Genomic DNA, 27553 nt, shown 5'->3' on the forward strand with positions numbered 1-27553 from the left:
TACATTACTCTACAATAAATGCTACATTTAAAACTGTGACCTCACCTCTACCTATGCCAAAAAAGGCTCAGTAGGCATCTTAGACCTCCACTCTCATGAGGCTATACTGAGGTACCCAACATCCTGGCTGAAACATTGTCAGAGAAGATCAAGTAGGGAGCTGGGACTTCTATCTTCAACAGCCAGTAACGAGGATTATCCTATAGTGTCAGTGAAGACCATGTGGGGACCCTGGGTGTCTACCCTCACCTGGCAGTAATGAGGAGTCCTCCCAGCTCCCATTGCCAGAATAAACTTAGGAAAAAGCGAGGTCTTTCATCATTGCCTCACTGTAATTAGGCAATCTCCATTTCAGTATCACTGGAGATGATGTGGGAAGCTGGAGGTCCCACCTCAACTTGGCAGTAATGAGATAGCCCCCTCAGGTATCAGTGAAAGCCAAGACTCTCTAGACTCTTACCTCTGGATGACACTAAGGATATAGGGCCCACCCTCTTCCCTTGCTCACTGTCAGAAAAAGCCAATTAAAACAAATGGTATATATAAGATCTAGAGTTTCAGAGAATAATTTAAAATGTTTAAGGTTTCATTAGGAAAAAACTAAGAAAATCCCAAACTGAATGAAAAACAGAACATCGACAGATAGTACTGCTGAGAAAAAAGACCTGTGAGATTTATCTGACAAAGATTTTAGAGCAGGCGTGATGGAAATAATTGAAAGGTCAATTATAGACATGCAAGAATCAAAATAAAGTAGAAAGCCTAAGCAAGGAATTAGAAAACCTCAGTAAAAAAAACCAGTAGCTATAAAGGACTAAATGGAAATTTTAGAATGGAAAAACCCAGTGAATTAAAAAGTTCACTGGATGGGCTTATCAGGAATGGAGGAAGAAATCAATGCACTAGAAGAGAGGAAAAATAGAAATGCCTAACCTGAGCAACAGAGGAAAATGCACTTTAAAAATAAAGAGAGAGAGAAAGAGCTTCAGGGGCCTGTGGGGCCCTACAATGGAAGATCTAACATTCATGTCACTGGAGTTCTGGAAAAAGAGAGCAGTGGTGAAAAAACATTCAAAAAAATAATGGCTTGGAATTTCCCTGGCACTCCAGTGGTTAAGACTCCATGCTTCCACTCCAGGGGGCATGGATTTGATCCCTGGTTGGGAAACTAAGATCCTGCATGCCACGCAGTGTGGCCCCCCAAAAAGTGGGGGGCTGAAAAGCTTCCCTTTCGTACAAGAGACACAAACCTACAGAAGTTGAGTGAATGTCAAACAAGATAAACTCAAAGAAGTCCAATCCAAGGTGATATAACTAAACTTCTGAAAATATAAGACAGAAAAAAATATGGAAAGCAGCCAGCACAATACTTTACTTACAAGGGAAAAGCAGTTAGAATGACCAAGCAAGTTAGAAGGAAGAAGCACAATGTTATTCACGTGCTGAAAGAAACTATTTGTCAACCTGGAATTTGATATTCAATGAAAATATGCTTCAGGAATGCAGGGGAAATAAAGATACTCTAAGAGGAAGAAAAACTAAGAGAACTGGTCATCAGAACACCTATCCTGAAAAACTGGCTAAAGGAAGTTTTTGAAAAAAAGAAAAAAAAAAAAAGAAATAAGAACGTGATGAACAAAAATCCAGGTAAATATAATAGCCTTTCCTGAATTTTCTAAATTATATTGGACAGTTAAGCAAAAATCATAACATTATCTGATGTGATTCTAAATGCATGTAAAATACTTAAGACAATTATAAACAGGGGAGAGTAAAGAGACATAAGTGGAGATAAGGTTTTTGTATGCCATTCGAACTGATAAAATAACGACACCAGTGGACTTGCGACAAATTATGTGTATATATATACTAGCCAGAGCAACCAACAACAACAAAAACTATACCAAAAGATACACTCAAAATACTATAAATATATCAAGATGAAATTTGAAACATATACAAATAACTAACTGGAAGGAGGACAAAGCAAACAGAAATATAAAAAGAACACACAGAAAACAGCAAATAAAATGGCAGACTCAAAACTTAAAATGTCAGTAATTATGCTAAATGTAAAAGGTGTGAATACATCAATTAAAAGACAGAGATTGGGAGAGTAAATTAAACAAATTGGATGAATAAATGCCCAATACATTGTCTATGAGAAATTTACTTTAAATATAATGAAAGAGGCAGATTGAAAGTAAAACAGTAGAAAAAGATGTTGCATGCAAACATTCATCAGAGCAAAGCAGAGTGGCAATATTAATATCAGATAGAGGAAACTTAAGAGGGAAAGAAATGCTAGAGGCAGAGAGTAACACTATATAATGATTAAAGGGGCAACCTAGCATGAAGACATAGCAATTCTAAACATGTATTCAATAGGCAACAGAGATGCAAAATCTATCAAACAAAAAGTGATAAAACTGAAAGGAAAAATAAAGAAGCTAAAGCTCTCTACAGTCCTATCTCAACAACTGACAGAACTGGACAGAAAATCAGTTGGGATATAGAAAAAAATCAGCAACACTATCAACCAATAGGATCCAATTTACATTTTTAGAACACTTCACCCATCAAGAGCAAAATGTATGTTCTTTTCAATTGCTCAGAGAACATATACAGAGATATATCCTGAGCCATAAAACTAGCCTTACTTTTTTTTTAATTAAAATCATACATAGTATGCTCTCTGATTAAAAAGGAACCAAAGAAGAAATCAACAACAGAAATGTAACAGAAAAATCTCCAAACATTTGGAAGCTTAGCAACACACTTCTAAATAACTTATGGCTCAAAGAGGAGGTCTCAATGTAAATAAAACTAATACATCAAACTAAATAAAAATACATCAATACTTGCAAGGCACAGGTAAAGCAGTGCTGAGAGGAAAACAGATAATACTTAATGCATACTTTAGATAAGAGAAACAATCTAAAATCAATAAAGTACACTCTCACCTCAAAAGTCTAGCTAAAGAACAGAAAAATAAACCCAAACAAGCAGATAAAGGAAATATTAAGACAGGAACAAAGTCAATGAAATAAAAATAGAAAAACTATAGAGAAAAATCAGTGAAATAAGGAGTTAGTTCTTCAAAAGGATCAAGAAACGATAAACTTCTAGCAAGTCTGACAAAGAAAAAAAGAGTGAAGACATAAATTTTCAATATCAAGAATGAATTAGTATATATAATTACAGTGTCACATAGATATCAATAGATAAGAAAAGGCAAAAGATTCAACTTGAAGAGAAATATGAGTATGAATTAGATAACAGGATACTAAAAACAATACTCCACACACATACATCTGCCAACTTAATAAAATAAACCAATTCCTTGAAAAACATAATCTCTAACTAGTCACACAATATAAAATAGATTATTTGAATAGCTTTATAACTACTTAGAAAACAACTTATAATTGTAAAACTCTCTAGAAAGCATTTTCACTGGAGGACTCTACCAAATATTTACAAAAGAATTAACACCAATGCTACACAATCTCCTCCAGAAAACAGAAGGGAGAAAACATTTCTGAATTCATTTTATGAAACTAGTATTACCCTGATATAAAACCAGATAATGGCAATACAAATAAGGAAGATGATAGACTTATATCCCTCATGAATGTGGATGAAAAAATCCTTAATAAAGTATTAGCAAGTACAGTACAGCAGCACATAAGTAGAATTATACACTATAAGAAAACTGGGTTTACTTTACAGATGCGAAGTAGAGTCATATGAAAATCAGTCAACATCATCACCATATTAACAAACTGAAGAAGAAAGAGCACACAGTCATAGCAATCCATATTAGAAAAAAAATTGACAAAAATCAAAACCCATTTATGATAAAACAAAAAACTCTCAGAAACCTTGGAATAAAAACCTGCCTCAACTTGATAAGGAGAATCTACAAAAACCCTATAGGTTATACTATACTTATTGGTCAAAGAGTGAATGCTTTCCCCTAAGATCTGGAAGAAGGCAAGAAAATCTCTCATCTCTAGTCAGTGCAGTAAGGCAATAAAAGGGAACAGATCTGTTTTTAATTACAGATTACATGTTTGTCTGTGTAGGAGTTCATCAAAGTTAAAGGACACAAAGCATCAAAATGAACATATGAAGGTCACTGAATTTCTACACAATAGCAATGATACATAAACAGCACAATGAATAACAGAATACCATTGACAGTCACTGCAAAAATGAAATATTTGGGTTTAAATCTAACTAAACATGTATAGGATTTGCATGCTAAAAACTACACCACACTGCTGAAGGAAATCAAGAAAAAGTTAAACAAATGGAGATATATACCAAGTTCACGGATTGGAAGACTCAACTTAGTAAAGATGTCAATTTTCCCCAAATTGATATGCAGGTTTAACTCAATTCCTATGAAGTATCAGCAGGATTTTTTTTGTAGATGTTGACAGAATTATTTTATGTTTATATGGACAGTGCAGGAAGCTCAAGATGGAGGGGATACACACACACACACACACGCCAATACTTTGGCCACCTGATGCGAAGAAGCGACTCATTGGAAAAGACCCTGATGCTGGGAAAGATTGGAGGTGGGAGAAGGGGATGACAGAGAATGAGATGGTTGGATGGCATCACTGACTCAATGGACATGAGTCTGAGTAAGCTCCAGGAATTGATGATGGACAGGGAAGCCTGGCGTGCTGCAGTCCATGGAATCTCAAAAAGTCGGACATAACCGAGTGACTGAACTGAACTGATATACACACAAAATGCAAACTGACAGAAATATATATTTGACATAAATATGACTGATTCACATTGTTGTGCAACAGAAACCAATACAACATTGTAAAACAATTTTCCTGATTAAAAAATAAAGTTTATATGGAAAACTAAGGAACTGAAGTTAATAAAATCCCTTTGAATAGGAAAAAATAAATGAATAAACAGGGAATATACCCAATTTTAAGACTTACTATATATTTACAATACTCAAGACTGCATAATTGTTATGGAACAACATACAAATTAATGAAACAGAAGAGAAAACCCAGAAACAGATACATACAACCACGCCTACCTGATTTTTGACAAATGTGCAAGAAGAATTCAATGGAGGAAAAAAACTTTCCAACAAATGATGTAAGAGCAAGTGTACATCGTTGGGGCGGGGGTGGCAGGAATTTCAACCTAAGTGTTTCATTTTACACAAAAATTAACTCATAATGGATTATGCATTTAAATATAAAATGTACAGCTATAAAACTTTTAGGAAAACACATCAGCAAATATCTTTAGAATCTAGAGCTATGCAAACAGTTCTTAACCTGGACACCCAAAACACAATCCCTAGAATGAAAACTGGACTTCATAAAAATTTAAAGCTTTTGCTCAGAGAAAGACCTTGTTAAGAGGATGAAAAGGCAAACTACATAATGAGAAAAAATATTTACAAATCAGATATCTGACAAAAGACTTGTTTTTAGAATATGTAAAGAATTTTCAAAGCTCAATGTTAAAAAAAAAAGCTCAATAGTAAAAACACAAACAATCCAGTTAGAAAATGGACAAAAGATATGAAGAGACAATTCATGGAGGACATACACACATACACACTGCAAATAAGGATGTGAAAAGATGTTTAACATCAATAGCCATTAGAGAAATGCAAATTAAAACCACAATGAAGTAACACTGCACAGTCTATCTGAATGACTATAATAACATAACAGTGATAATATCCAGTGTCAGTGAAAACACAGAGAAACTGGACCACTCATACACTGCTGGTAGAAAATAAAAAGGTCCAGCCACTTTGGAAGATGCTTTGGCAGTTTCTTAAGAAACTAAACATGTGACTACCATACCACCTAGTAATTACACTCCCTGACATTTATCCCAGAGAAGTGATGACTCATGTTCACACAAAAATTTATATACAAATGTTTGTAGCAGCTTTATATTTATAATAGTTCAACACTGGAAACAACCCAGATGTCCTTCAGTGGGTGAACAGTTAAACAAACATTGAGTATGACCCAAACTGGTACATTTATCTCATTGAATTCCACCTGACAATGAAAAGGAAGGATAGATTATTGATACAGGCAACAACCTAGATGGACTTCCAGAGAATAATGTTGAGTGAAAAAAGCATCAACTCTAAAAGGTTGCCTACTTGGTTATTCAATATATACAATATACTCAAAATAACAAAACTATTGAAATGGAAACAGAATCATGTTGCCTGGAGTTAAGGAGGAAATGGGTGGAGGAAAGTCAGTGTGGTTATAGATGGACAACATGAAAGATCCTTGTGATGCAGCTGTGTATAACGGACTTTTGGACTCAGAGGGAGAGGGAGAGGGTGGGATGATTTTGGAGAATGGCATTCTATCATGTAAGAATTGAATTGCCAGTCTATGTCTGACGCAGGATACAGCATGCTTGGGGTTGGTGCATGGGGATGACTCACTGAGATGTTATGGGGAGGGAGGTGGGAGGGGGGTTCATGTTTGGGAACACATGCAAAAATTAAAGATTTTAAAATTAAAAAAAAAAAAAAAAAAAAGAAAGATCCTTGTGATGAACGAACTGTTTTGTATCTTGATTACCAATGCCAATCCCTTGGTTGTGATATTGTGTTATAGTTCCATGAAGTTATCACTGTGGGAAACTGGGTGGTGTTCACAGGATCTTCCTGTGTTATTCTTTACAACTGCATGTAAAACTACCTTTACCTCAAAATAAAGCATTTCATTTACAATCAACTTAAAATAAATGAGCTAGGTCTGAGTAGCAGCTACATCTTCCCTTAGGCAAGGTAACCCTCCACTAGCACAAAGGATCTCTCTGATCACCACAGTTCCCTCTAGTCCAGATTCACCTGAGCCAGGGCTCTTCCTTCACTGGTTCCATGGGTGTGGGTGTAGCAATCAGGGCAACACACAAGGTGGGGTGACCTTTCTCCAAAGTAAACCAGAGGGCCACCAGGAGTTAGCTTTAGCCTCTTTAGTGGCAAAATGATGATACTATATCCCTACCCTGATGCTGCTTAGCAGTAGGTTGCAAGCCGCTTGATCCTTTCAACTCAAATCAGCAAACATTTCCCAAGAACATCTAAGTTAGATTATGTGCTGGAACATAGAGATAAACAAGCCTGCTCTGGTATAGTTAAGTAGTTCATTCATGTCCAACTCTTTCAGCCCCATGGACTGCAGCACGCCAGGCTTCCCTGTCCATCACCAACTCCTGGAGTTTATTCAAACTCATGTCCATTGAGTTGATGATGCCATCCAACCATCTCATCCTCTGTTGTCCCCTTCTCCTCCTGCCTTCAATCTCTCCCAGCATCAGAGTCTTTTCCAATGAGTCAATTCTTCATATCAGGTGGCCAAAGTATTGGAGTTTCAGCTTCAGCATCAGTCCTTCCAATGAATATTCAGGACTGATTTCCTTTAGGACGGATTGGTTGGATCTCCTTGCAGTCCAAGGGACTCTCAAGAGTCTTTTCCAACACCACAGTTCAAAAGCATCAATTATTCAGTGTTCAGCTTTCTTTATAGTCCAACTCTCACATCCATACATGACTACTGGAAAAGCCATAGCTTTGACTAGATAGACCTTTGTTGGCAAAGTTAACATCTCTGCCTTTTAATATGCTGTCTAGTATGGTCATAACTTCTCTTCCAAGGAAAAGCATCTTTTAATTTCATGGCTGCAGTTACCATCGGCAGTGATTTTGGAGCCCCACTGTTTCCACTGTTTCCCCATCTATTTGCTATAAGGTGATGGGACTGGATAACATGATTTTAGTTTTCTGAATGTTGAGTTTTAAACCAACTTTTTCACTCCTCTTTCACTTTCATCAAGAGGCTCTTTAGTCCTTCTTCACTTTCTGCCATGATGGTGGTGTTATCTGCATATCTGAGGTTATTAATATTTCTCCCGGCAATCCTGATTCCAGCTTGTGCTTCATCCGGCCCAGCATTTCTCATGATGTACTCTGCATATAAGTTAAATAAGCAGGGTGACAATATACAGCCTTGAAGTACTCCTTTCCGATTTGGAGCCAGTCTGTTGTTTCATGTCTAGTTCTAACTGTTGCTTCTTGACCTGCATACAGGTTTCTTAGGAGGCAGGTGAGGTCATCTGGTATTCCCATCTCTTTCAGAATTTTCCAGTTTGTTGTGATCCACACAAAGGCTTTGGCATAGTCAATAAAGCAGAAGTAGATGTTTTTCTGGAACTCTCTTGCTTTTTTGATGATCCAACACATGCTGGCAATTTGATCTCTGGTTCCTCTGCCTTTTCTAAAACCAGCTTGAACGTTTGGAAGTTCACGGTTCATGTACTGTGTAAGCTTGGCTTGGAGAATTTTGAGCATTAACTTTGCTAGCGTGTAAGATGAGTGTAATTGTGCAGCAGTTTGAACATTCTTTGGCATTGCCTTTCTTTGGGATTGGAATGAAAACTGACCTTTTCCAGTCCTGTGGCCATTGCTGAGTTTTCCATATTTGCTGACATATTGAGTGCAGCACTTTCACAGCATCATCTTTTAGGATTTGAAATAGCTCAACTGGCATTTCATCACCTCCATTGGCTTTGTCCATAGTGATGCTTCCTAAGGCCCACTTGACTTCTCATTCCGGGATGTCTGGCTCTAGGTGAATGATCACACCATCGTGGTTATCTGAGTCATGAAGATCTTTTTTGTATAGTTCTTCTGTATATTCTTGCCACCTCTTCTTAAAATCTTCTGCTCCTGTCCACAATAAAGGACAGAAATGGCATGGACCTAACAGAAGCTCTGGTGTAAGGAGCAGACAATGGAAGAGATTGCATTGAAAACACAGCAGAGCCCAGGATGAACCCAGGAGCAAATGTGTCCAAAGCAATAAGAGAGGATGTTAGATCAATTTAAGCATGTGATGTAATATGACTCTGCCATTCATTCATTCCACAGACTTTCACTGAACACCTACTCAGTGTCAGGTGCTAAGGACGCAGAATGGATTGAGACACAGCTGCTCAAGACCAAGCAGGCTCATGAATACAATCAGCCCAGTGTGGCAAGTACCATGGCAGAGGAGAGAACTGCATGAGCCTGGGGCCATGAGGACACCACTCAGAAGAAAAAAAGGCTATTTCTCATGATGTGGGAGCCCTGACAGAGGGGTGATCCTGATACAGGCATTCAGAATTACAAGGCCCCTCTAAGCATTCCCCTGCTCTCTGCCTGTACAGACTGGGCTGCATTTGGCCCAGGACCCTCTTTGTAAATTAAGTTCAGACATTGAAAGTCATATCTGATGGATTAGATGTGGACATGAGAAGGGGGGTGACTGGAGACACCGAGTGGAAACCAGACAGCAGGCAGGAATATCTGAGCTTGTGAGGGAAGCAAAACTCACTATACATGAGATAGAAGTCAGATGGCAGAGGGCAGAATCAGTGGCAGACTGGAGTGGAAGGTTATGTGCCACAGCACATCTCTGGCCTGCACGTGAACCCTCCATCTCTGAGAAGGGAAGATTTTGTAGCAACACAGAAAAAGATGTCAACATTGGGAGTCCAAACACTGTTTCTGCGGGAAGCCTGAGCACAAGTGGACCAGAAGAGGAGAAATGCTACTTCTTCCTGGGCTGAGAGAGAGGTGATAAGGGGAGGTGATGAAGCCCTATTGCATGGGCCCATCAGCAATACAGTGGACCACCTGAGGACAGTGCTAGAGTAGCAGGCATCCATAGGTGGGGGGTGATGGAGCACCCACTGGGGGAGGCCAAGGTAGAATACACCCCAAATGGTACGGCCAGCCCAGGGCAGACACCATAGGAACAGGGAACAGCGCTAAGAAGGAAGGCCCAAAGATAGGCCAGACAGAGGCAGGGCAGAGGGGCAGCGAGCAGCGACATTTGGCATCTTAAGGACCCTAGGAGGGACACGAAACAAGGGAAAGGGCCAAGGGGTGTTCCTGGACACTGAACTTGGGTCCAAAGAGTGTCATGTTTTGATCCTTGCAACTTTCAGGAAAATAAGCCAGGGAGTGGCTTTGCAAATATGCCCACACTCTTCAAATAGGGTTGGTTTTTTTTTTTTAACTCTTCCCCGACCTTGAAATTTTGCTATTAGTGTCATTAATGAGCAAAAAGAACTCCTGCCACACTGAGATTCTCCTTTCTATTAAAAAAAACATAAAGTATTTGTATTTTAATAAAGTCAACAGCCACCCAAGCTGACCATTGCCAGGGCTGTCATTTACCATGGCACTCAGCTGGAACTTAGATAAATAATGATAATTTTTTAAGTTTGTAGATCATATTGGACTTGACTTAATAGGCCCTCTCTCCAAACCTCTGAAAGGATGGCTCATAAAAAACTAATTAGTTTATACAGACTGTCAAGGTTCATGGAGGACAGCTGGCCTTTGATGCCTCATCTGTGATTACAGGCAGCTACAAGATCATAAAATCGAGCTCTGAACTCATGCCAAGGTATTCCATGATCACACGCTGGACACTGTGCCAACGCAAAAAAAACTGAACTATAAATGCTTGCTTGTGCTCCTTTTCTTTGATTTGGAATCTCAAAACAAGCTAAGACATTAAGGATTTGCATTCATAGGCCCCCGATTCCTGTTAAAGTCAAACCACTGACCTTACAAATCCATGTTCTGAATTAATATTTGGGATGGGGCTCAATTCCAGCCCTATTCAATATGGCCGCTGTCATAGCTGCAGAAATAGCTTCTAGAGAAGGGATTAGAATCAGTATTAACTTGTCTAAGCTTGGCTATTAAATGGTCCAATTACAGACGGAGCTAGTTTTCAATCATCATTGATTTCACCGTGATGATCGCTGGTTACAGCTTCTTAAGAGGATTTCTTTAGTGTCTTCAAATTCCCAGTTCATTCCTCTCTATGCTGTTCCTTTATCCTAACTGTCTTGGGCTCTTTTCTCTCCTGTAGCTCAAACAATGCCCCATGCCCTCAACATAGAAAAGCACATTGACAGGTGGTTTTTATGTGGCCTCTGGTTTTCAAAGACAGAGACATACTCAGTAATTTCAGGGTAGAGATTGGAAATACAAGTACAGCAAGACAGCAGGCAGGGCCACTTGGGAAATGAGGCCACAGCTGCCATGATGGACCACTTAGACTCCATTCCCTCTGGTCACATCCGTTTCTCTCTGGGACAGCTGCCTCCTCTCAGTCTGCTGAGCAAGCTCTTATACTGTGATTTCCATGTGTCACAGAAGGTTTAGCTGCAACCCTCACCCTCTAGCATGGCACTTCAGCATGCAAACAGAAGCCAACTGGCCCACATGGTCTTTTCTATCCAGGTAGCAGGTCACAGGATGGAACTAGCTGATTCATTGGCCAACTACCATCAAGTGTCCACGCCGTGTCCAATCACAGCCAGGGAAGGGGGTTGGGTCATGTGGCCTGGAATCTAGCCACCAGCGGCAGTGAATGTGAAAGTACCATAAACTTGTGATATCATGCTTGTCAATAAGGCCATAGATTGGGAGTCCTTTACGTTCAGATATCTTTGGGCTTGAAGCTTGGTGGATGCCTGTGCCTTCTGAATTGGTTCTCCAGTAGAGAAAAAAGGCTTTGTTTTTATTTTATGTGTTTCCTGTTTCCTAAGGAGACCCTAACTTGGGAGTTAGGTTTGGCCCATCATCTTTGGTTGAGCTGGACAGAGTCAGGGACACTTACATGGAGATGAATGAAGCTAAGGGTGTCCCCAGGGCCTGAGGCCAGGACCTTGACCTCAGGGGCACTGTGTCCACTTCCACTGAGTCCACTAGTCATGGGATCAGTTCAGATTAGTTCAGTCACTCAGTCGTGTCCAACTCTCTGCGACCTCTTGAACCGCAGCACGCCAGACCTCCCTGTCCATCACCAACTCCAGGAATCCACCCAAACCCATGTCCATCGAGTCGGTGATGCCATCCAACCATCTCATCCTCTGTCATCCCCTTCTCTTCTTGCCCTCAATCTTTCCCAGCATCAGGGTCTTTTCAAATGAGTCAGCTCTTTGCATCAGGTGGCCAAAGTATTGGAGTTTCAGCTTCAACATCAGTCCTTCCAATGAACATCAAGGACTGATGTCCCTTAGGATGGACTGGTTGAATCTCCTTGCAGTCCAAGGGACTCTCAAGAGTCTTCAACACCACAGTTCTAAAGCATCAATTCTTCAGCACTCAACTTTCTTCACAGTCCAACTCTCACATCCATACATGACCACTGGAAAAACCATAGCCTTGACTATATGGACCTTTGTTGGCAAAGTAATATCTCTGCTTTTTAATATGCTGTCTAAGTTGGTCATAACTTTTCTTCCAAGGAGTAAGTGTCTTTTAATTTCATGGTTGCAATCACCATCTGCAGTGATTTTGGAGCCCCCCAAAATAAAGTCTGACACTGTTTCCACTGTTTCCCCATCTATTTCCCATGAAGTGATGGGACTGGATGCCATGATCTTAGTTTTCTGAATGTTGAGCTTTAAGCCAACTTTTTCACTCTCCACTTTCACTTTCATCAAGAGGCTCTTTAGTTCTTCTTCACTTTCTGCCATAAGGGTGGTGTCATCTGCATATCTGAGGTTATTGATATTTCTCCCGGCAGTCTTGATTCCAGCTTGTACTTCTTCCAGCCCAGCATTTCTCATGATGTACTCTGCATAGAAGTTAAATAAGCAAGGTGACAATATACAGCCTTGACGTACTCCTTTTCCTGTTTGGAACCAGTCCGTTGTTCCATGTTCAGTCCTAACTTTTGCTTCCTAACCTGCATAGAGGTTTAACTAAATAATGGTGAAAGAGAACAGTGGTTCTCAGAGAGAACAGTGAATTGATGAGCGCTCCCACAGAAAAGAATCACCCTCAGAATGGGGGAACCTGGCTGTATTTTTCTGGCAGGAATATCAAGATTGCTACAGGTTAAGTCAAGTGATGGCTGTGTGCCTCCGTTTCTCCCTCTTTTGATGAGAAGTTTACTGAAGTTTGCCTTTCCCTGGAGGCTTTGTGAGGGAAGAGATCTTTCTCGTTCACAAGTCTCTGGATCAAGAGGAGCTACCTCCAGACTTGATGAGGATCACAAAATCTTGGGCTTCAAGCCAGATGCCTAATTGGATTCCACTTTGGGGAGTTCCGGGATGCCGTGAGCATATTTTGCACGAAGAAGGGATGTGAATAATTGTAGCCTGAGGGTAGGGAGAGAATGACTGCACCAGTGTCCCTAAATTGTCACCTCTCCAGGCCCTATGGTAGTCTGCTCTTACTCTGGGCTTAACCACGTGACTTGTTTAGCTAGTGGGACAGTAACAAACTGTCAAAAGTTTCTGCAATCAGCACAGGAATATATATGCTCTGGCCAGCCTGTGGACATGCTAAGCCAGTGTGCTGGAAGATTACATGGCAGACAATGGTGTCATCCCAGCCAAGGCCATCCTAGCCCAGCCAGCCTACAATCTACCCACCAGCTGTCCACGGATACCCAAGTGAGCCCAGCTGGGATCAGCTGAGTTTGACTCAGATGAGCAGAGCTGCACAATCAATAAGTAGACCCATGAGAAAGAGTTAATGGCTCTTGTTCGATGCTCCGAAGTTTTGTAGCGGCTGTTGGACAGCAATACTTAAATGAGGCATCAGCTTCACCATTTGGAATTACAACTTCACCTTTATTACTGGGTCTGAGCAAATCATACAATCTGATTCAAATTCAGTCTCTTCTTCTATAAAATAGGGATAAGGAGAATGCGTATTTCAGAGAATTGCTGTAAAAAGTAAATAATGCAGTGTATGTAAAATACCTACTACAGTGCCTGATATGTAGTGTGGGCTCAGTAAGTGTTAGTTAAGGGACTTCCATGGTGGTCCAGTGGTTAAGAATCTGCCTGCCAATGCAAGGGACATGGGTTCGATACCTGAGTGGGGAACTAAGATCCCACACGCCACAGGGCAACTAAGCCCACAGCCTGCCACTACCACTGAGCCTGCATGCTTCAACTATAGAGGAGTCTTCACACTGCAATGAAAGATCCCTCATGCTGCAACTAAGACCCGATGCAGTCCCCCAACTCCTCAAAATATCCAAAACCTTCCCATAAAATAAATAAATAAATGTTACTTAACTTTCAGTGCTGTGTGCAAGCTGTTTCCTATATGAGGATGTATGATCAAGGGGACAATTTAGGGTTAAAATCCACCTCTTCTTCTACTTGCCAAGTCATGTGCTCTGGTGCAGGACAGTGCCGGGAGCCAGTGTGAGGAACTCCGCCCATGGCAAAGGTCATGAGGAAGGAGGCTTCGGCAAATGCAAAGACAGGATCGAGCCTCAGGAAACCCCCTGTTCCCAAGCATGTACCCCCAAAACCAGGGTCTGCCTACTTTACTGTTTTATGCTCTCACCTATACCTCTGACTTTACGGGGGGCTGACCCCCATTACCTCTCTCGGAGAAGGAGTTAGCTTACAGCTCCAAGTCGATAAAAATTCCTAGGCGTGACAAGAGTGTTTCAACTTACGACCTCCTCTGAAGGTTATCTAGCCTGCCTGTACAGGTTCATCCTGCCACATGTGATTGTTTACAGCCTCCCAATCGTGAAAGGCACGAGATGTTTTAGACTTACTAAAAGCAGATTCTTTTGGGAAGTTAGAAATTATTAGTATAGTGGGTTGGTTAGGAATTATATTGGGGAAGGGTTTTTCATTTGTTGTGCCAATAACTGCTGCTAATTCCCTGCCCTGGGTGTGACAAGGGTGTCTCGGGTCATACCTCTCTGCCGGCAGACTAGCTTGTGTGACAGGATTATCCATACTCCTGCCACTACGCACATGATTGTTTACTACCTCTCAACCATAAACAGCATAGAGAGTTTGGAGTATTTTGAAAATCTTAATTCTTCTCTCATTGTTGAGTCAATGATTGCTGCCAGGCCTCCATATCCTTAGGCACCTGGGAATATATTAATGTATTTGGAATATAGAAAAGGAAATATAGTAGTTTTTGATGTTAGCAATACTAGACCTTTTGAGTTAATGAATTTTCTCTTTTGTTATAGATCACTTGGTGAAGGGTTTTCATTTGTTGGGTTGATGTTTGCTGCTAAATCTCCATATTCCCTGCCCTTATAATGAATATAACTAGCATATAGGAGAAATAAGTATTAACCTTTAAGATTAATCATGTTAACCTTAGGTTAAATAAATTCCTTTCTTAGTTATAACCCACTACACCCTCACCCTATAGGAATGCAACTTTATCTGCTACCTTCAGAGGGTGGCGCCTTGTTTAAGAAAAAACACCCTTGGAAAAATAAGTTTTTTGGTTATCAGAAAGAAAGGGTCGTAAAATGTCAGCAGGTCTCATGGCCAGAAGATGATGTAAAACCCCTAAGACCTTTTTTTATACATTTATGTGAAGCACCTAATTTTGATAAAGGTCAGGACTGCTGACCCCCGCGTGACTCTGTATTCATCCCTATGTATAACAAAAGGTATATAAGCAAACCTAAAAAATAAAGAAATCGGGTCAGTTTCTGGAAAGACTGATTCCCCCGTGTCGTTTCTTTCTTGCTCCCCATTTTTCTGGCTGAATTCCCATCTGGAGTGGTGTGGGTGCCCACCACGTCTACTTACTTGCCCCGGCTTTTAAGTTCCATGCGAGAAGGAGCCCAAGGAGGGGCACCTTCTGATATTCAAGTGGCGCCGGTGGCCCAACGTAGATGGTGCAAATTCCTCGTCTTGGAATTTTATTGGTATCCCACGTAAACCAAGTTATTCAGCCTCTTTTTCTCCACTAATATTTCCTACTACACTATCCGTTTCCAATCTCTCTCTCTATTTGTAATTAAATAAGCTTTTTCCTAGGACGCCGATTCCATCTCCCTTTCGAATTACCCTGGATCCACCGGGGTTGGACCCCGGCAGGGCAGTGTCTATCTGAAAGAAGGGGCACCTGTTTCTAACTGGCACAGTTGCCATATGGCTGGCAACAGCTCTGCTATTAGTATTGATTTTATTATGCACTTTTCATCTTGTTTTAGTATATTGTCATTAATTCAGAATCCAGGAGACTTGAAATTCTCACATCCAAGGGCTTCTCTGAAAATCTCTCCTAGGGCCAGCATGCAAGTTTTCCAACCCGGGACTCCACCTCCCTCCTATTAGGGTGACTAACTCACTCCAGTTTATCAGGACCTTCTCAGTTTTGGCACCAAAAGTCCCACAACCTAGGAAACTTGTGGTCCTAGGCAAGCCAGCATTGTTTTTCTCCCTGAATGTCCCTTACTCGTCAGTCTTATTGATGGAGAACACCCACAGTATCCACTGGTTCCCCCTTAAGTGTTAGTTTTACCTGGAACATGACCTCGCCAGTTTTCTCATCTAGAAGGTCACGGTCACTGGTGAATTGCTTCCTACCTCCAGTCAGACCATGAAGCCCATTCCCTGTTGTCATCCCCTTCTTCCTCCTTGACCGACCACCCCTTGCTCCTGTGCTCCTTCCCCTGTATCTGGCTCGAGTTCAGCCATCCTTTACCCTCCAACACCAAGACAGCTTGTGTGACCATCCATAGGGTCTCCAGCTGCTGCCCAAGAACCTAGTCCAACCAGGCTCCTGTGGAGAGGCCTGGTATACCAGGATTAAGCATAGAGTGTGATGGAGGAGAACTGACCACTAGAATCATTAAGAGATGGGCCACCTGAAACTTACCAAGGCTGAGCAGATACATAGCCTGAAACATGAAACAAGTTAAAACCAACAACCACAAAACGCCACATGGCAGGGGACACACAGACAGCTTCAGTTTCAGGTGGACAAAGAAAGAGAATAATTAATAAGAAGAAAAAAGTGGAAGGCTTTGTCATAACTGAGAGAAACAATTCAAGGCAAAGACCCCAAAGTCATGGGCAACAGAGATCCAGGGAAGTTCCTTAGTCTCCCTTGGGCAGAGTGGCTTCACCCTACACAGCACGGCAGTAGGAGTGCTGTGTTCTCTGCTCAGTGAGGCGAAGGCTTCGTGCCCCAGTCTCCTGGCATCTGAGGATGATATGATGGCCCCTGTCCACCCCCGTGGAGCTAAGATCTGCCTCCTGAAGCACTCGGCCCTCAGCAGAAAGAAGGGAGACAGAAAATGAGTGAGAGGAGAAAACTGGAATGAATGCAGTGCCTGTGAAGGGATGACCAAGAAAGGACCCTCATTATGCCCCCAATTCCGCATCAATCACTGTCAAGGCTGGCAGCTACCAAGTGGGTAGAACAAAGAGAACCAAGGAGCAGAGATAAGCAACACTTTAATTCCAGAGGGATGGATGCATCAGGTCTTTCTCCCAGTCTGCCCGGCAAATCCCTCCAGCAGCAGCAGAATTGGGAGCACAGATGCAGTCTGATAAGCCTTTCTGCTTCCGGGGACTACACGTGAACCTTTTCAAAGTCACCTTCCACCCCCTCTCCCTCATGATCACAAGCATCAACTTGACCAGATCTTCTGGTTTACTGACTGGTTGTTGCACCCCCATTTTTTTTCAGCTTTCAAATAACTCCTGTATTGTTCTCAAATCACAGCTGACCTACAGCTGGAAACTTCCAGGTCACGGTCACTATAGTGAGGGGGAGACTTTACCATAGGGATGGAGGCCTGAAGACGATGGAGATGGGACCAAGGACTCTGCCACAGGCTGCAGACAGGTATGGGACTCCTGTCTAGCCCTTACTTCCCTGTCTATGTCTAATCTGAACCCTGCCATCTGCTTGGAAATTGCGCAAACACAGATTATATCAGCAAAAACATTTGACAACACAAGCTCAAATCTGTCACTGAAAAGAGAACACATCTGTTTTTTGCTATTTATGAACTAAACCATAAACATAAAATCCTGACTCCTATGTTTATATAAGAAAGTTGTTTTAAACAAACTTGCCCATGGCAGTATTATTTTTTTTTTAATGGAAAAATCGTGTAAACAATTCAAATATACAAAACATAGTAGAAAGGTGAAGTAAACCATGATATGGCCATATGATATATAATTATGCCTACATGTTAGTATTTTTGAATATGTTTCAATCTGCTTGGAAAACCATTCTGTGAAAAGAAAAAAAACACAAAGACTGACCCATATATACTCCAGATGAATAAGAACTATGTATCCAGACATGAATAAAAATGGTCTGACAGGGTTTTAGAAGTATGGGTATACTGTTTTCTTTTTCTTTTGTTCTTTATTTTTATTCTATTCACATGTATTGGGTTGGCCAAAAGTCTGTTCAGATTATTCCTGTAGCCTGTCAGGCTTCTCTGTCTATAGGATTCTCCAGACAAGAATACTAGAGTAGGTAGCCATTCTCTTCTCCAGGGGATCTTCCCGACCTAGGGACTGAACCTGGGTCTCCCACATTGCAGGTAGATTCTTCACCATCTGAGTCACCAGGGAAGCCCAATGACATCTCCTTCTCCAGGGAATCTTCCCAACCCAGGGATCAAACCCAGGTCTCCTGTATTGCAGGCAGATTCTTTATGAGCTTAGCCACCAGGGAAGCCCGGGAATACTGGAGTGGGTAGCCTATCCCTTCTCCAGTGGATCTTCCTGACCCAGGAATCAACCTGGGGTCCCCTGCATTGCAGACAGATTCTCTACCAGCTGAGCTATCAGGGAAGCCTAAGATGTTGAATGCATAGATGCTCGTCCATATTCTTCTGTTTCCTGTTTACACTAGATTCCAACTCTGTGAAGTCCAAGGCAACAGACCACATTGTAGATTCCAGAGCTAAGTCTGAACCCAATTCTCTGCCTGGCCTACTCTGCACTGAACTTTGGTTAAGACCAACTGATGCTCAGAGAACAGGATGGGACATCAGCCTCTGGTTCTCAGAAATAACCCCGTACACCAACCAACTTGGAACACAAAGGCACATCCACAGTGAGGCTGACATAGATGGCCTCTCTGCTGCTTGGACAAGAGCTCAGAGAGCTGTGAGGTGGGACAGGCTGAAGATGGCTGTGTCCAGTGCAGGTGGTCCTGAGGTTGCTGGATGGGGCAGTGATGCCCAGATGTGGCTGTTTCACAGTATCCCATGTGGTACTCAAGACTTCTTTCACAGTTTTTGCTGCTGCCATAAACTACCTAAATACTTACTTAACCTTTTCTTTAAATTGGGGTTTTAAAACTTCAGTAAATGTATTCAGAAAGAAAAGTAAAAAGCCAGCAATATGTGCCCCAAATAGAGCATAATCTAAATAAAATACAACAGAATGTTATTAAAATTCTAGCACAACATGGTTGCCCATGGAGTGCTATGGGATGGAGCTTGCTCTGTCTTTGTCAAAAAAGACAGATTAGCAAGTATTTGAGGGTGCTAACGACATTTTGATCCTCCCAACTGCACATTCTCCTTGATAGATTCAGAAAGATTCAAAAAAGAACTTAAATGGAAATGACTTAACATGGAATTCAACTTTCTTTAACAGTATGTCCAGGTACCATGGGAATCTTGTACTGCCAGTGAGATATGCCTCACACATTGGAAAATTGGTAGAGGGGAAAGGAGGCAGCACTTGGAGTCTGAGGATCTGGAATTGAGTGACAGGGCTTAGCTTGGCAACCTAGAACAGTTACTTAATTTTTCCAAGTCTCAATGTCCTTATTTGCAAAACAAAATCATAATAGCTGACCCACTTGTTCCACAAGGTTGGTGAAAGGCTTGGGTGTAATTCTATGCATCTAGCATCTTACACACACACCTGTGTGTGCATGTATGCATTTATAGCAAAAGAGCACACGGTTCACACCTGATAGGTTATTCCACAGGGATAAATGATAGGTAGAACATTTCAACTAAAATTTCCAGAGTTCCACACAATTCATAAATGATTTTCCCCAGCATTAGTCAACATGTAAGCAGAAAACCCAGGCAGCATACCGTGATGGTACAAGTGGGTGACTACATCAAGCCTTCCAAAAATCCCTGAACTTGCTTTTCTTCTTTCCTTAATATCAGCACCACAGATTATATCACTTCATTATAATCAAGCTAAAATGAATAAAACATGGCTTATTGATGATTGTGAGAATTATTGTTACTCTTGATTACTCTCATTACTACCATTGCTAGGGTTATCAGAACCATGATACACTGGGCATCCTTTGGCTGCTAGTGCTCTTGGCACTTGGTATTAGTATCTTATTTAATCCACATATTAACCCAGGAGTAGGTACTATGTTTGTTGTCGTTCAGTCGCTAAGTCGTGTCTGATTCTTGTAACCCAATGAACTGTAGCCCGCCAGGCTCCTCTGTCCATGGGGTTTCCCAGGCCAGAATAATGGAGGGGGTTGCCATTTCCTTATCCAGGGGATCTTCCCAACCCAGCACATCAAACCTGCATCTCCTGCATTGGCAGGCAGATTCTTTACCACCGAGCCACCTGGGAAGCCCCAGGTACTGTGTTTACCCCTATTTTATTAAATATAAGTAAGTTACCCCTCAGAGCAGAGAAGGCAAGGACAATGCACTCCAGTACTCGTGCCTGGAAAATCCCGTGGACAGAGGAGCCTGGTGGGCTGCAGTCCATGGGGTCGCTACGTCGGGCATGACTGAACGACTTCACTTTCACTTTTCGCTTTCATGCATTGGAGAAGCAAATGGCAACCCACTCCAGTGTTCTTGCCTGGAGGATCCTAGGGATGAGGGAGTGCATTGGAGAAGGAAATGGCAACCCACCCCAGTGTTCTTTCCTGGAGGATCCCAGGGACGGGGGAGCCTGGAGAGCTGCCATCTATGGGGTCATACAGAGTGGGACACGACTGAAGTGACTTAGCAACCCCTCAGAGGAGTTCAGTTCCTTATCTGAGACCATACACCTTGTTAATGGCAGAGCCAAACTGTGAATCCATGTGTGTCTGATCAGAGCCTGGGACTGCTCACAAGTAGGATTCTTTTATCATAAGACACCACTGCTGTACAGACCCCCGAGGAGGGTCTCTGCCATCAGGCAGCTGTGGAGTCCAAGCCTGAACAAAGGCCCTGGGTGGATCCAAAGACAAGGAGGGAGACAGATTGGTAGATGCTGAGCAGAACAAGGAGGACCCAGAGAAATAACCAAGGAGGAAAAGGTGCCTTCTGCTATAACCAGCTAATCAAACCAGGCCAAATCATATCCCAGGCAATTTTCTGGGCAGCCTTCAGAGAGTCACCTAGGCTGAGAAGCCAGCCAATTATGCCTGATCATTCTCTGCAGCCCTATCCTCACAAAAGACAGGTCCAGACTGGCCCAATGTAGACAAATGAGCAGTTCTATTATCTCTGAAAGGTAATCTAATTCTCTTCAAATTTAAAAGTCTCCACAGTTTCCTAACAGGCCTCAGTGGGGCTCGCGCAGAATTTAATAAGTTCACAGTGTGCCCAGCTTGCTTTCATTATCATTTTTTTGCCATGCAGTGGACAGAATTTTCATTATGACTCAAGGATTCTTCTGTATCTGCTTCTCTAAGATTCTGTCCACTGAGCTTAGACACCAGGTTGAGAACTGAGTCAGGTCTAATGGACTTGACTGAAGTCTGAGAGAGGTTTCATTGACTGAGAGAGAGTGTCTCTGCTAATCAACTGGGGCAGGAATCAAACAAATATCACACGGAATGGGAACTCACAGCAAGGATGAGAGCCCCGTGCTCCACTCCCAGACCCACGGCTGGCCTCCTCTGGGACACTGAGCAATTTTCTCGGGCTCCCTGTGAGTTAGTGATCTCCTCCATGAAAGGAAGACAAGCATTGTGAAAAGGCAACTCAAATCAACAAAAGTTTTACTATATCTTTAACTATTGCAGCATTCTTTAAATTTAACCAACACAACAATCCTGGGAAGCTTATATATTTATTCAATGAATGAAAACAGTGAGACTACTGGGACTGCCCTGGTGGCCCATTGCTAGGACTTCATGCTCCCAATGCAGGGGGCCTGGGTTTGAACCTTGGTCAGGGAACTAGATCACACATACCACAACAAAAGGTCCTATGTACTGCAACTAAGGCCTGAAGCAGTCAAATAAATAAACAATCAAAAAAAAAAAAAAAGACTGAGACTACGTAATTGGTGATTTAATTGGCATCTTATTGTCATAAAATAAGATTCCACACCATTAGAATGAGCCAGATAGTGTCAGGGAATGAGAGATTTGTGTGAATGTGACTGCAAGTACATTCAAATTTTCTGGAAAGCAATTTAATATGTTTCAGAACTTTAAAATACTTGACCAATTAATTCTAATCCTGAAATCCATCCAAGTGATAGAATCAGAAATATAGACACACGTTGTAATAAGAAAGACCAGAAATAGACAAATTGTCCATCATCTCATACCAGTTAGAATGGCCATCATCAAGAAGACAAGAGTTAATGAGTGTTGGTGAGGATGTGGAGAAAAAGAAACCCTAAAGTACAGTTGATGGGAATGAAAATTGGTATAACCATCACAGAAAACAGCATGGAGGTTCCTCAAAAAATTAAAAACCCGAACTACCATATGATCTAGCAATCTCACTTATGGTTATATATCCTAAGGAAATGAAATCAGAGTCTTGAAGAGGTATCTGTATTCCCAGGTTCATTGCAGCATTATTCACAATAGCCAAGATATAGAAACTACCTGTCTGGATGAATAAAGCAATATATACAAACATCATTCAGCCATGAAGGAAAGAAGGAAATCCTTCCATTTGTGACAATATGGATGGACCTGGAGGGCAGGAACGCTCAGTGAAATAAGTCAGACAGAATGACAAACACTGAGATGTCACTTATATGTGGAACCTAAAAAAGCTGAACTCATAGAAACAGAGCAGAATGGTGGTTAAAAGGGGTCAGAAGTGAGGAAATAGGGAGATGTCAGTCAAAGCGTACAAACTTCCAGTCATAAACTTGGGGGATCTAATGGATCACAGCATGGTGATTAAAGTTAACAATACTGTATCATATACTTGAAAATTGAGAAGACAGTAGATCTTAAATATTCCCACCACAAAAATAAGTGGCAATTATGTGAGGTGGTAGAGATGTTAGTTAACACTGCTGCTGCTGCTGCTGCTGCTAAGTCACTTCGGTCGTGTCTGACTCTGTGTGACCCCATAGATGGCAGCCCACCAGGCTCCCTTATCCCTGGGATTCTCCAGGCAAGAACACTGGAGTGGGTTGCCATTTCCTTCTCCAATGCATGAAAGTGAAAAGTGAAAGGGAAGTAGCTCAGTCGTGTCCAACTCTTTGTGACCCCATGGACCGTGGGGATAATCATTTTGTAACATGTAACTGTATCAAGGCAACATGTTGTATGCCTTAAACTTACACATTATATGTCAATTATATCTCACTAAAGTTGGAAAAAAATAAAATAACAGTAAACTAGAATATTCATTGAGTCAGAAATCACACGGCCATTTAATGAGTTGCAGAAGAGTACTTAATAAAATGATATATATTTCTTAGTTTAGCAGGAAAAATTAGTTATAATATTGACTAAGAAGTGTGATCAAAATTTTTAGATTAAAACAAAGTAGAACAACGACTGGAAGGAAATACGCTATAATGTTACAGAGTCTCTCTCTGGGAGTAACAAATGTTCACATATTCTATAATAAACATGATTGTCATAATCAGGAGATACACAATGAAAGCTATTTTATATCCCTGGATTTTGCATTTATCCACCAAATGCAATCATGATTTTTATTTAAATGAATGATACCTTACACAGGAAATTTTTATTAAAAAACTTATTTTAAAGGGGGGACATCTCAAGAGAAACAAGACAGAGCAGAAGTGACGTGGTTGGAACCATCCCCCCATGAGCCTATAGCTCATCTCACTGGCTAAGTGGAAATAAAGACCACTGGGATGAGGGTGGAAAGCCTGACACACAATACCAGAGCAGTTGATAAGGGGCACCAAAAGCTGCAGTTGACTTCGGGAAGTGATGCAGCTGGTAGATATGAATTTTTCAATTTTATGAGAATGATAGGAATCTGAAATAAATCTTCAGTATTTTCTTTTTAAGATAAATGTTTTAAAATAAACGCCTGCAGCATGGATGGATGACTAGTGTCTATGTCCTGTCTTAGAGCCGATCATAAATAATGCTGAGAAAAATAGCTTTGACCATTCTCAAAAGCACCTTTATTTTTCACTCTTAAGAGCTTGGAAGATTATATTTTTGATGCGTTAAGCTAGAGTTTTTAAAAATTCAGCTGTAAATATCAAGAGGAGTGTAGAGATTGTCTTCAGAGAGACTACTCAGGGCTTCACTTAGAAGCCAACCTTGCTTTCAAGTGTCAGAAAACCTGTGGTCACATTTAATGGTTAGAATTCAACTCCAAGTTTAGAGTATTTGATGGATTTAGAATTGAAGAAAATCCTTTGGTCAGTCTTCAGGTGAAATGATTAAGTGTCCTTCAGGTCAACAACCAAGGAAGGTAAGTCATTGTAAATCCAAACTTCCCAATACCAGATTTGCTTAAAAAACTTTTTTTTCCCACTTTGGTCTTTACATTACAGTCTATAACTTAACTGTAAAACAGCTTAATCAACAACCTCAGTTTCCTAGTTCACTACTGGATGAGAACAGGGTTACACAGATGCAGACACAATGACTACTCAGACACATCCTTCATTTTTAAAGTGTTAGCCTCACTACACTACAGCGACTTAACAGCATCCATATACTTCTCATTTAATATGTCATTGGTTTTCTCTCTGTGTCTTAAACAGGGTTCACACACTTGAATGGAAAGATAAATAAAGGACTTGTACATATTCCATCTAACCAGGGAAGCCACAACTCAGTACTTCAGATACTTCAGATCTGACTCATCAAGATAAAGCAGAATCCTGCAGTTTTATGCAAAATATCTCAACTTCTAAATGTTGTCTCCACTTAATTTTTTAAAGCACACATCACATGCCAATTCAAACATTTCCGTAACCCAAACAATTTTGCTAGTGTTTGTTTCCAGAGGGTTGATGAGAATTTCTGATTAACCCCAATATAGTTTAGTTATGTCCAAGAAAGGGATGAGTTGGAATATTCCTGGAACTGACAAAGAAGGTCTGGGGAAGACATTTCATGTTTTGTGGAAAAGACAGCATGAGATTTACACTGCCAAGTGGCATTTTGTTGAGTTGGGACCTCTGAGGATGGCTGGAAAATATATGGAAATGCCCCAATTCTAAACACCATGGAAGTCACAGTTAGGTACTCTCTGTGGCTATCATTCTGCATAATTTAAAGATGAGCCCTTCTTCTGAGAGTCTCCCCCATGCTCTGCAAGAATACTTATGGGTTTATCTTCACATAAGGCTGAACTTCCCTATTTTACTCACCCCTCATTCCTTACTTTATAAAATGTTCTGTAATGAAAAAAAGGCCTTCACAAAGCTTATCTCTTAGAAGTGTGAAAGAGCCAATTTTTTCTGCCCAAGCAGCTCATAAACTAACAGGCAAACTGTCAGAAAAAATAGACTTCATCACGGTGAAAACCTCAGCTTGGCACCCATCTATCATAAAGCAATCTTCCAGAAATCTTGAAAACCTTCATTAAATTTCCTGTCTTCCTCCTGACAGTTATAAAATGTTAACAATATCACTCATGATGTAGGCATCTTCAGAAATTCTTTGTCCAACCCCTCCTCCCCTTGCCATCACCCATCCCCTTTTCTTTGCCAAAATCTATGGAAACATGAGACGTAACCATCTTCTTTACACACCCTCCTGGGGACTTGGCCCTTGCAGGAGGTTAGAGGAGGAAGCAGCAGTCATCTGGATGACTGAGAAGGCTCTTTAGTTACAAGCTGCAAGGACAAAATGGCCCTGCCTCCAGATTCCTTCTCCAAATGGGACACCCATTTTGAAGCTCAAGGACATGACCCTTAACAAATAACTCCTGATACTTTTTTCTTTCCTTTTCTCTTGTCAATCCACCAAGTTACAAGTCTTCATCTGCCCATGATCGTGAGTAGTGGGGACAGTGGGTCACACATCTTCTCATGTGTATGAGTCAACTTTCTAGAGGGAAAATCCCCTATGGACCTTGCTGGCCCAACTATTCCAACTTCAGGGACTACTTTAGCAATATATCTTACACCATCTCTCAGAAGAACATATAAGGGTCTTGCATTGGAAGCAACACCAAGGAGAAAGACCATAAGGAGGTATAGAATTTACAAGGAATCAGAAGAAACCCAGTTTTGAAAGTACAGACTCATCTGTGAAAGGCACAGGCGGTGACAACAGCAAAAAAAATCATGGAGGTTTCTCGACACATCTCTCAAGTGAGTGCAGCCCGACCATGCTAAGCCATCATCTCACCTGCAAAAGGAACCGGTGCATCTTTATCCAGGGCGACCAATGGTGGGTCCAAAATGACTGTGTCATTGTTCTCTGTTATGACTCCATGATACGAAGTCTCAATCCATGGTTTGTGCTTGTTCACTGGAAAACAATGCAAACAATAGAACAAAGACTGACTTTTAATATCATCATTTGAATAAGCAATCCATAATAATATTATGAATTTGCTAAAATCCCATTATTTCTATTCCTAGATGCCTAGCGTGTGTATGTATGTGTGTTAGTCACTCAGGCATATTCAACTCTTTGCGACTATCCAACCCGTGGACTATAGCCTGCCAGGCTCCTATGTCCATGGAATTCTCCAGGCAAGAATACTGGAGTGGGTTGCCATTTTCTCCCAGGTGATCTTCCCAACCCAAGGATCGAACCTGGATCTCCCACATTGCAGGCAGATTCTTTACCGTCTGAGCCACCAGGGAAGCATGCAGATGCCTAGTGTAGATATTTTAAATAATTGATCCAAAGCTTTATTTCTCAAATGCTACTATTCATAGATGTTTCAGAGTGAAAGCTTGTTATCAATCAACAAAATAGCAGATTACAACTGCGTACGGGGATTTTTTTTACCTCAACCTTATCCGATCCATCATTAGGAGTTATTATTGACATTTATATACATATATGTGGATAAGTACCAAAATATATGTGAAGATATTGCACACATTTGAATATTTTCTGATCAATGAAAGATTGAGTCAATCCAGATTGTCTAAATCACCTAGCATTTGCAGATGCTCTTCAATAATTTGACCAGTTGAATGATACACTATATAATATACAATTAATACACTTAAAATATGTTAGTAGTTGAGGTACATCCTCCCAGCACATTGTATTCTTAACCTCCAGTACCTTGGAATGTGGCCTTATTTGAAGATAAGGTCTTTATATAGAGGTAATCAAGTAAAATGAGGTTATTAGGGTGGGCCCTAATCCAAAATGACTGGTGTCCTTATGAAAGGGGGAAATGTGCACACAGAGAGGGACAGACATACACACGGGGAGATCGCCATATGAAGACTGAAGCTGTGCTTCCACACCCGAGGAACTACTGAAAGCTATCAGGGAGACTTTCAGAGCAATCATGGTCCTGCTGACAATCTGATTTCAGACTTCTGGCCTAGCACTGTGAGACAATAAATCCCTGAAACC

General features: G+C 41.1%; 1 protein-coding gene across 1 annotated transcript in view; it reads right to left on the bottom strand.

The window, feature by feature from the left end:
- Window positions 1-26784, bottom strand: part of CLSTN2 (calsyntenin 2) — a 449021-nt gene extending 422237 nt beyond the window's left edge. Inside the window, exons 1-2 of the mRNA XM_068969228.1 lie at window positions 26757-26784; window positions 26357-26479 (exon numbers count right to left, since the gene is read on the bottom strand). Coding sequence (XP_068825329.1) covers window positions 26357-26479; window positions 26757-26784 — 151 coding nt within the window. The remainder of the gene's footprint in view (window positions 1-26356; window positions 26480-26756) is intronic.
- Between the last annotated feature and the right edge of the window lie 769 nt (window positions 26785-27553).

Source organism: Capricornis sumatraensis, chromosome 1, assembly GCF_032405125.1.
Source record: "Capricornis sumatraensis isolate serow.1 chromosome 1, serow.2, whole genome shotgun sequence".
In the NCBI taxonomy this organism is placed as follows: domain Eukaryota; kingdom Metazoa; phylum Chordata; class Mammalia; order Artiodactyla; family Bovidae; genus Capricornis; species Capricornis sumatraensis.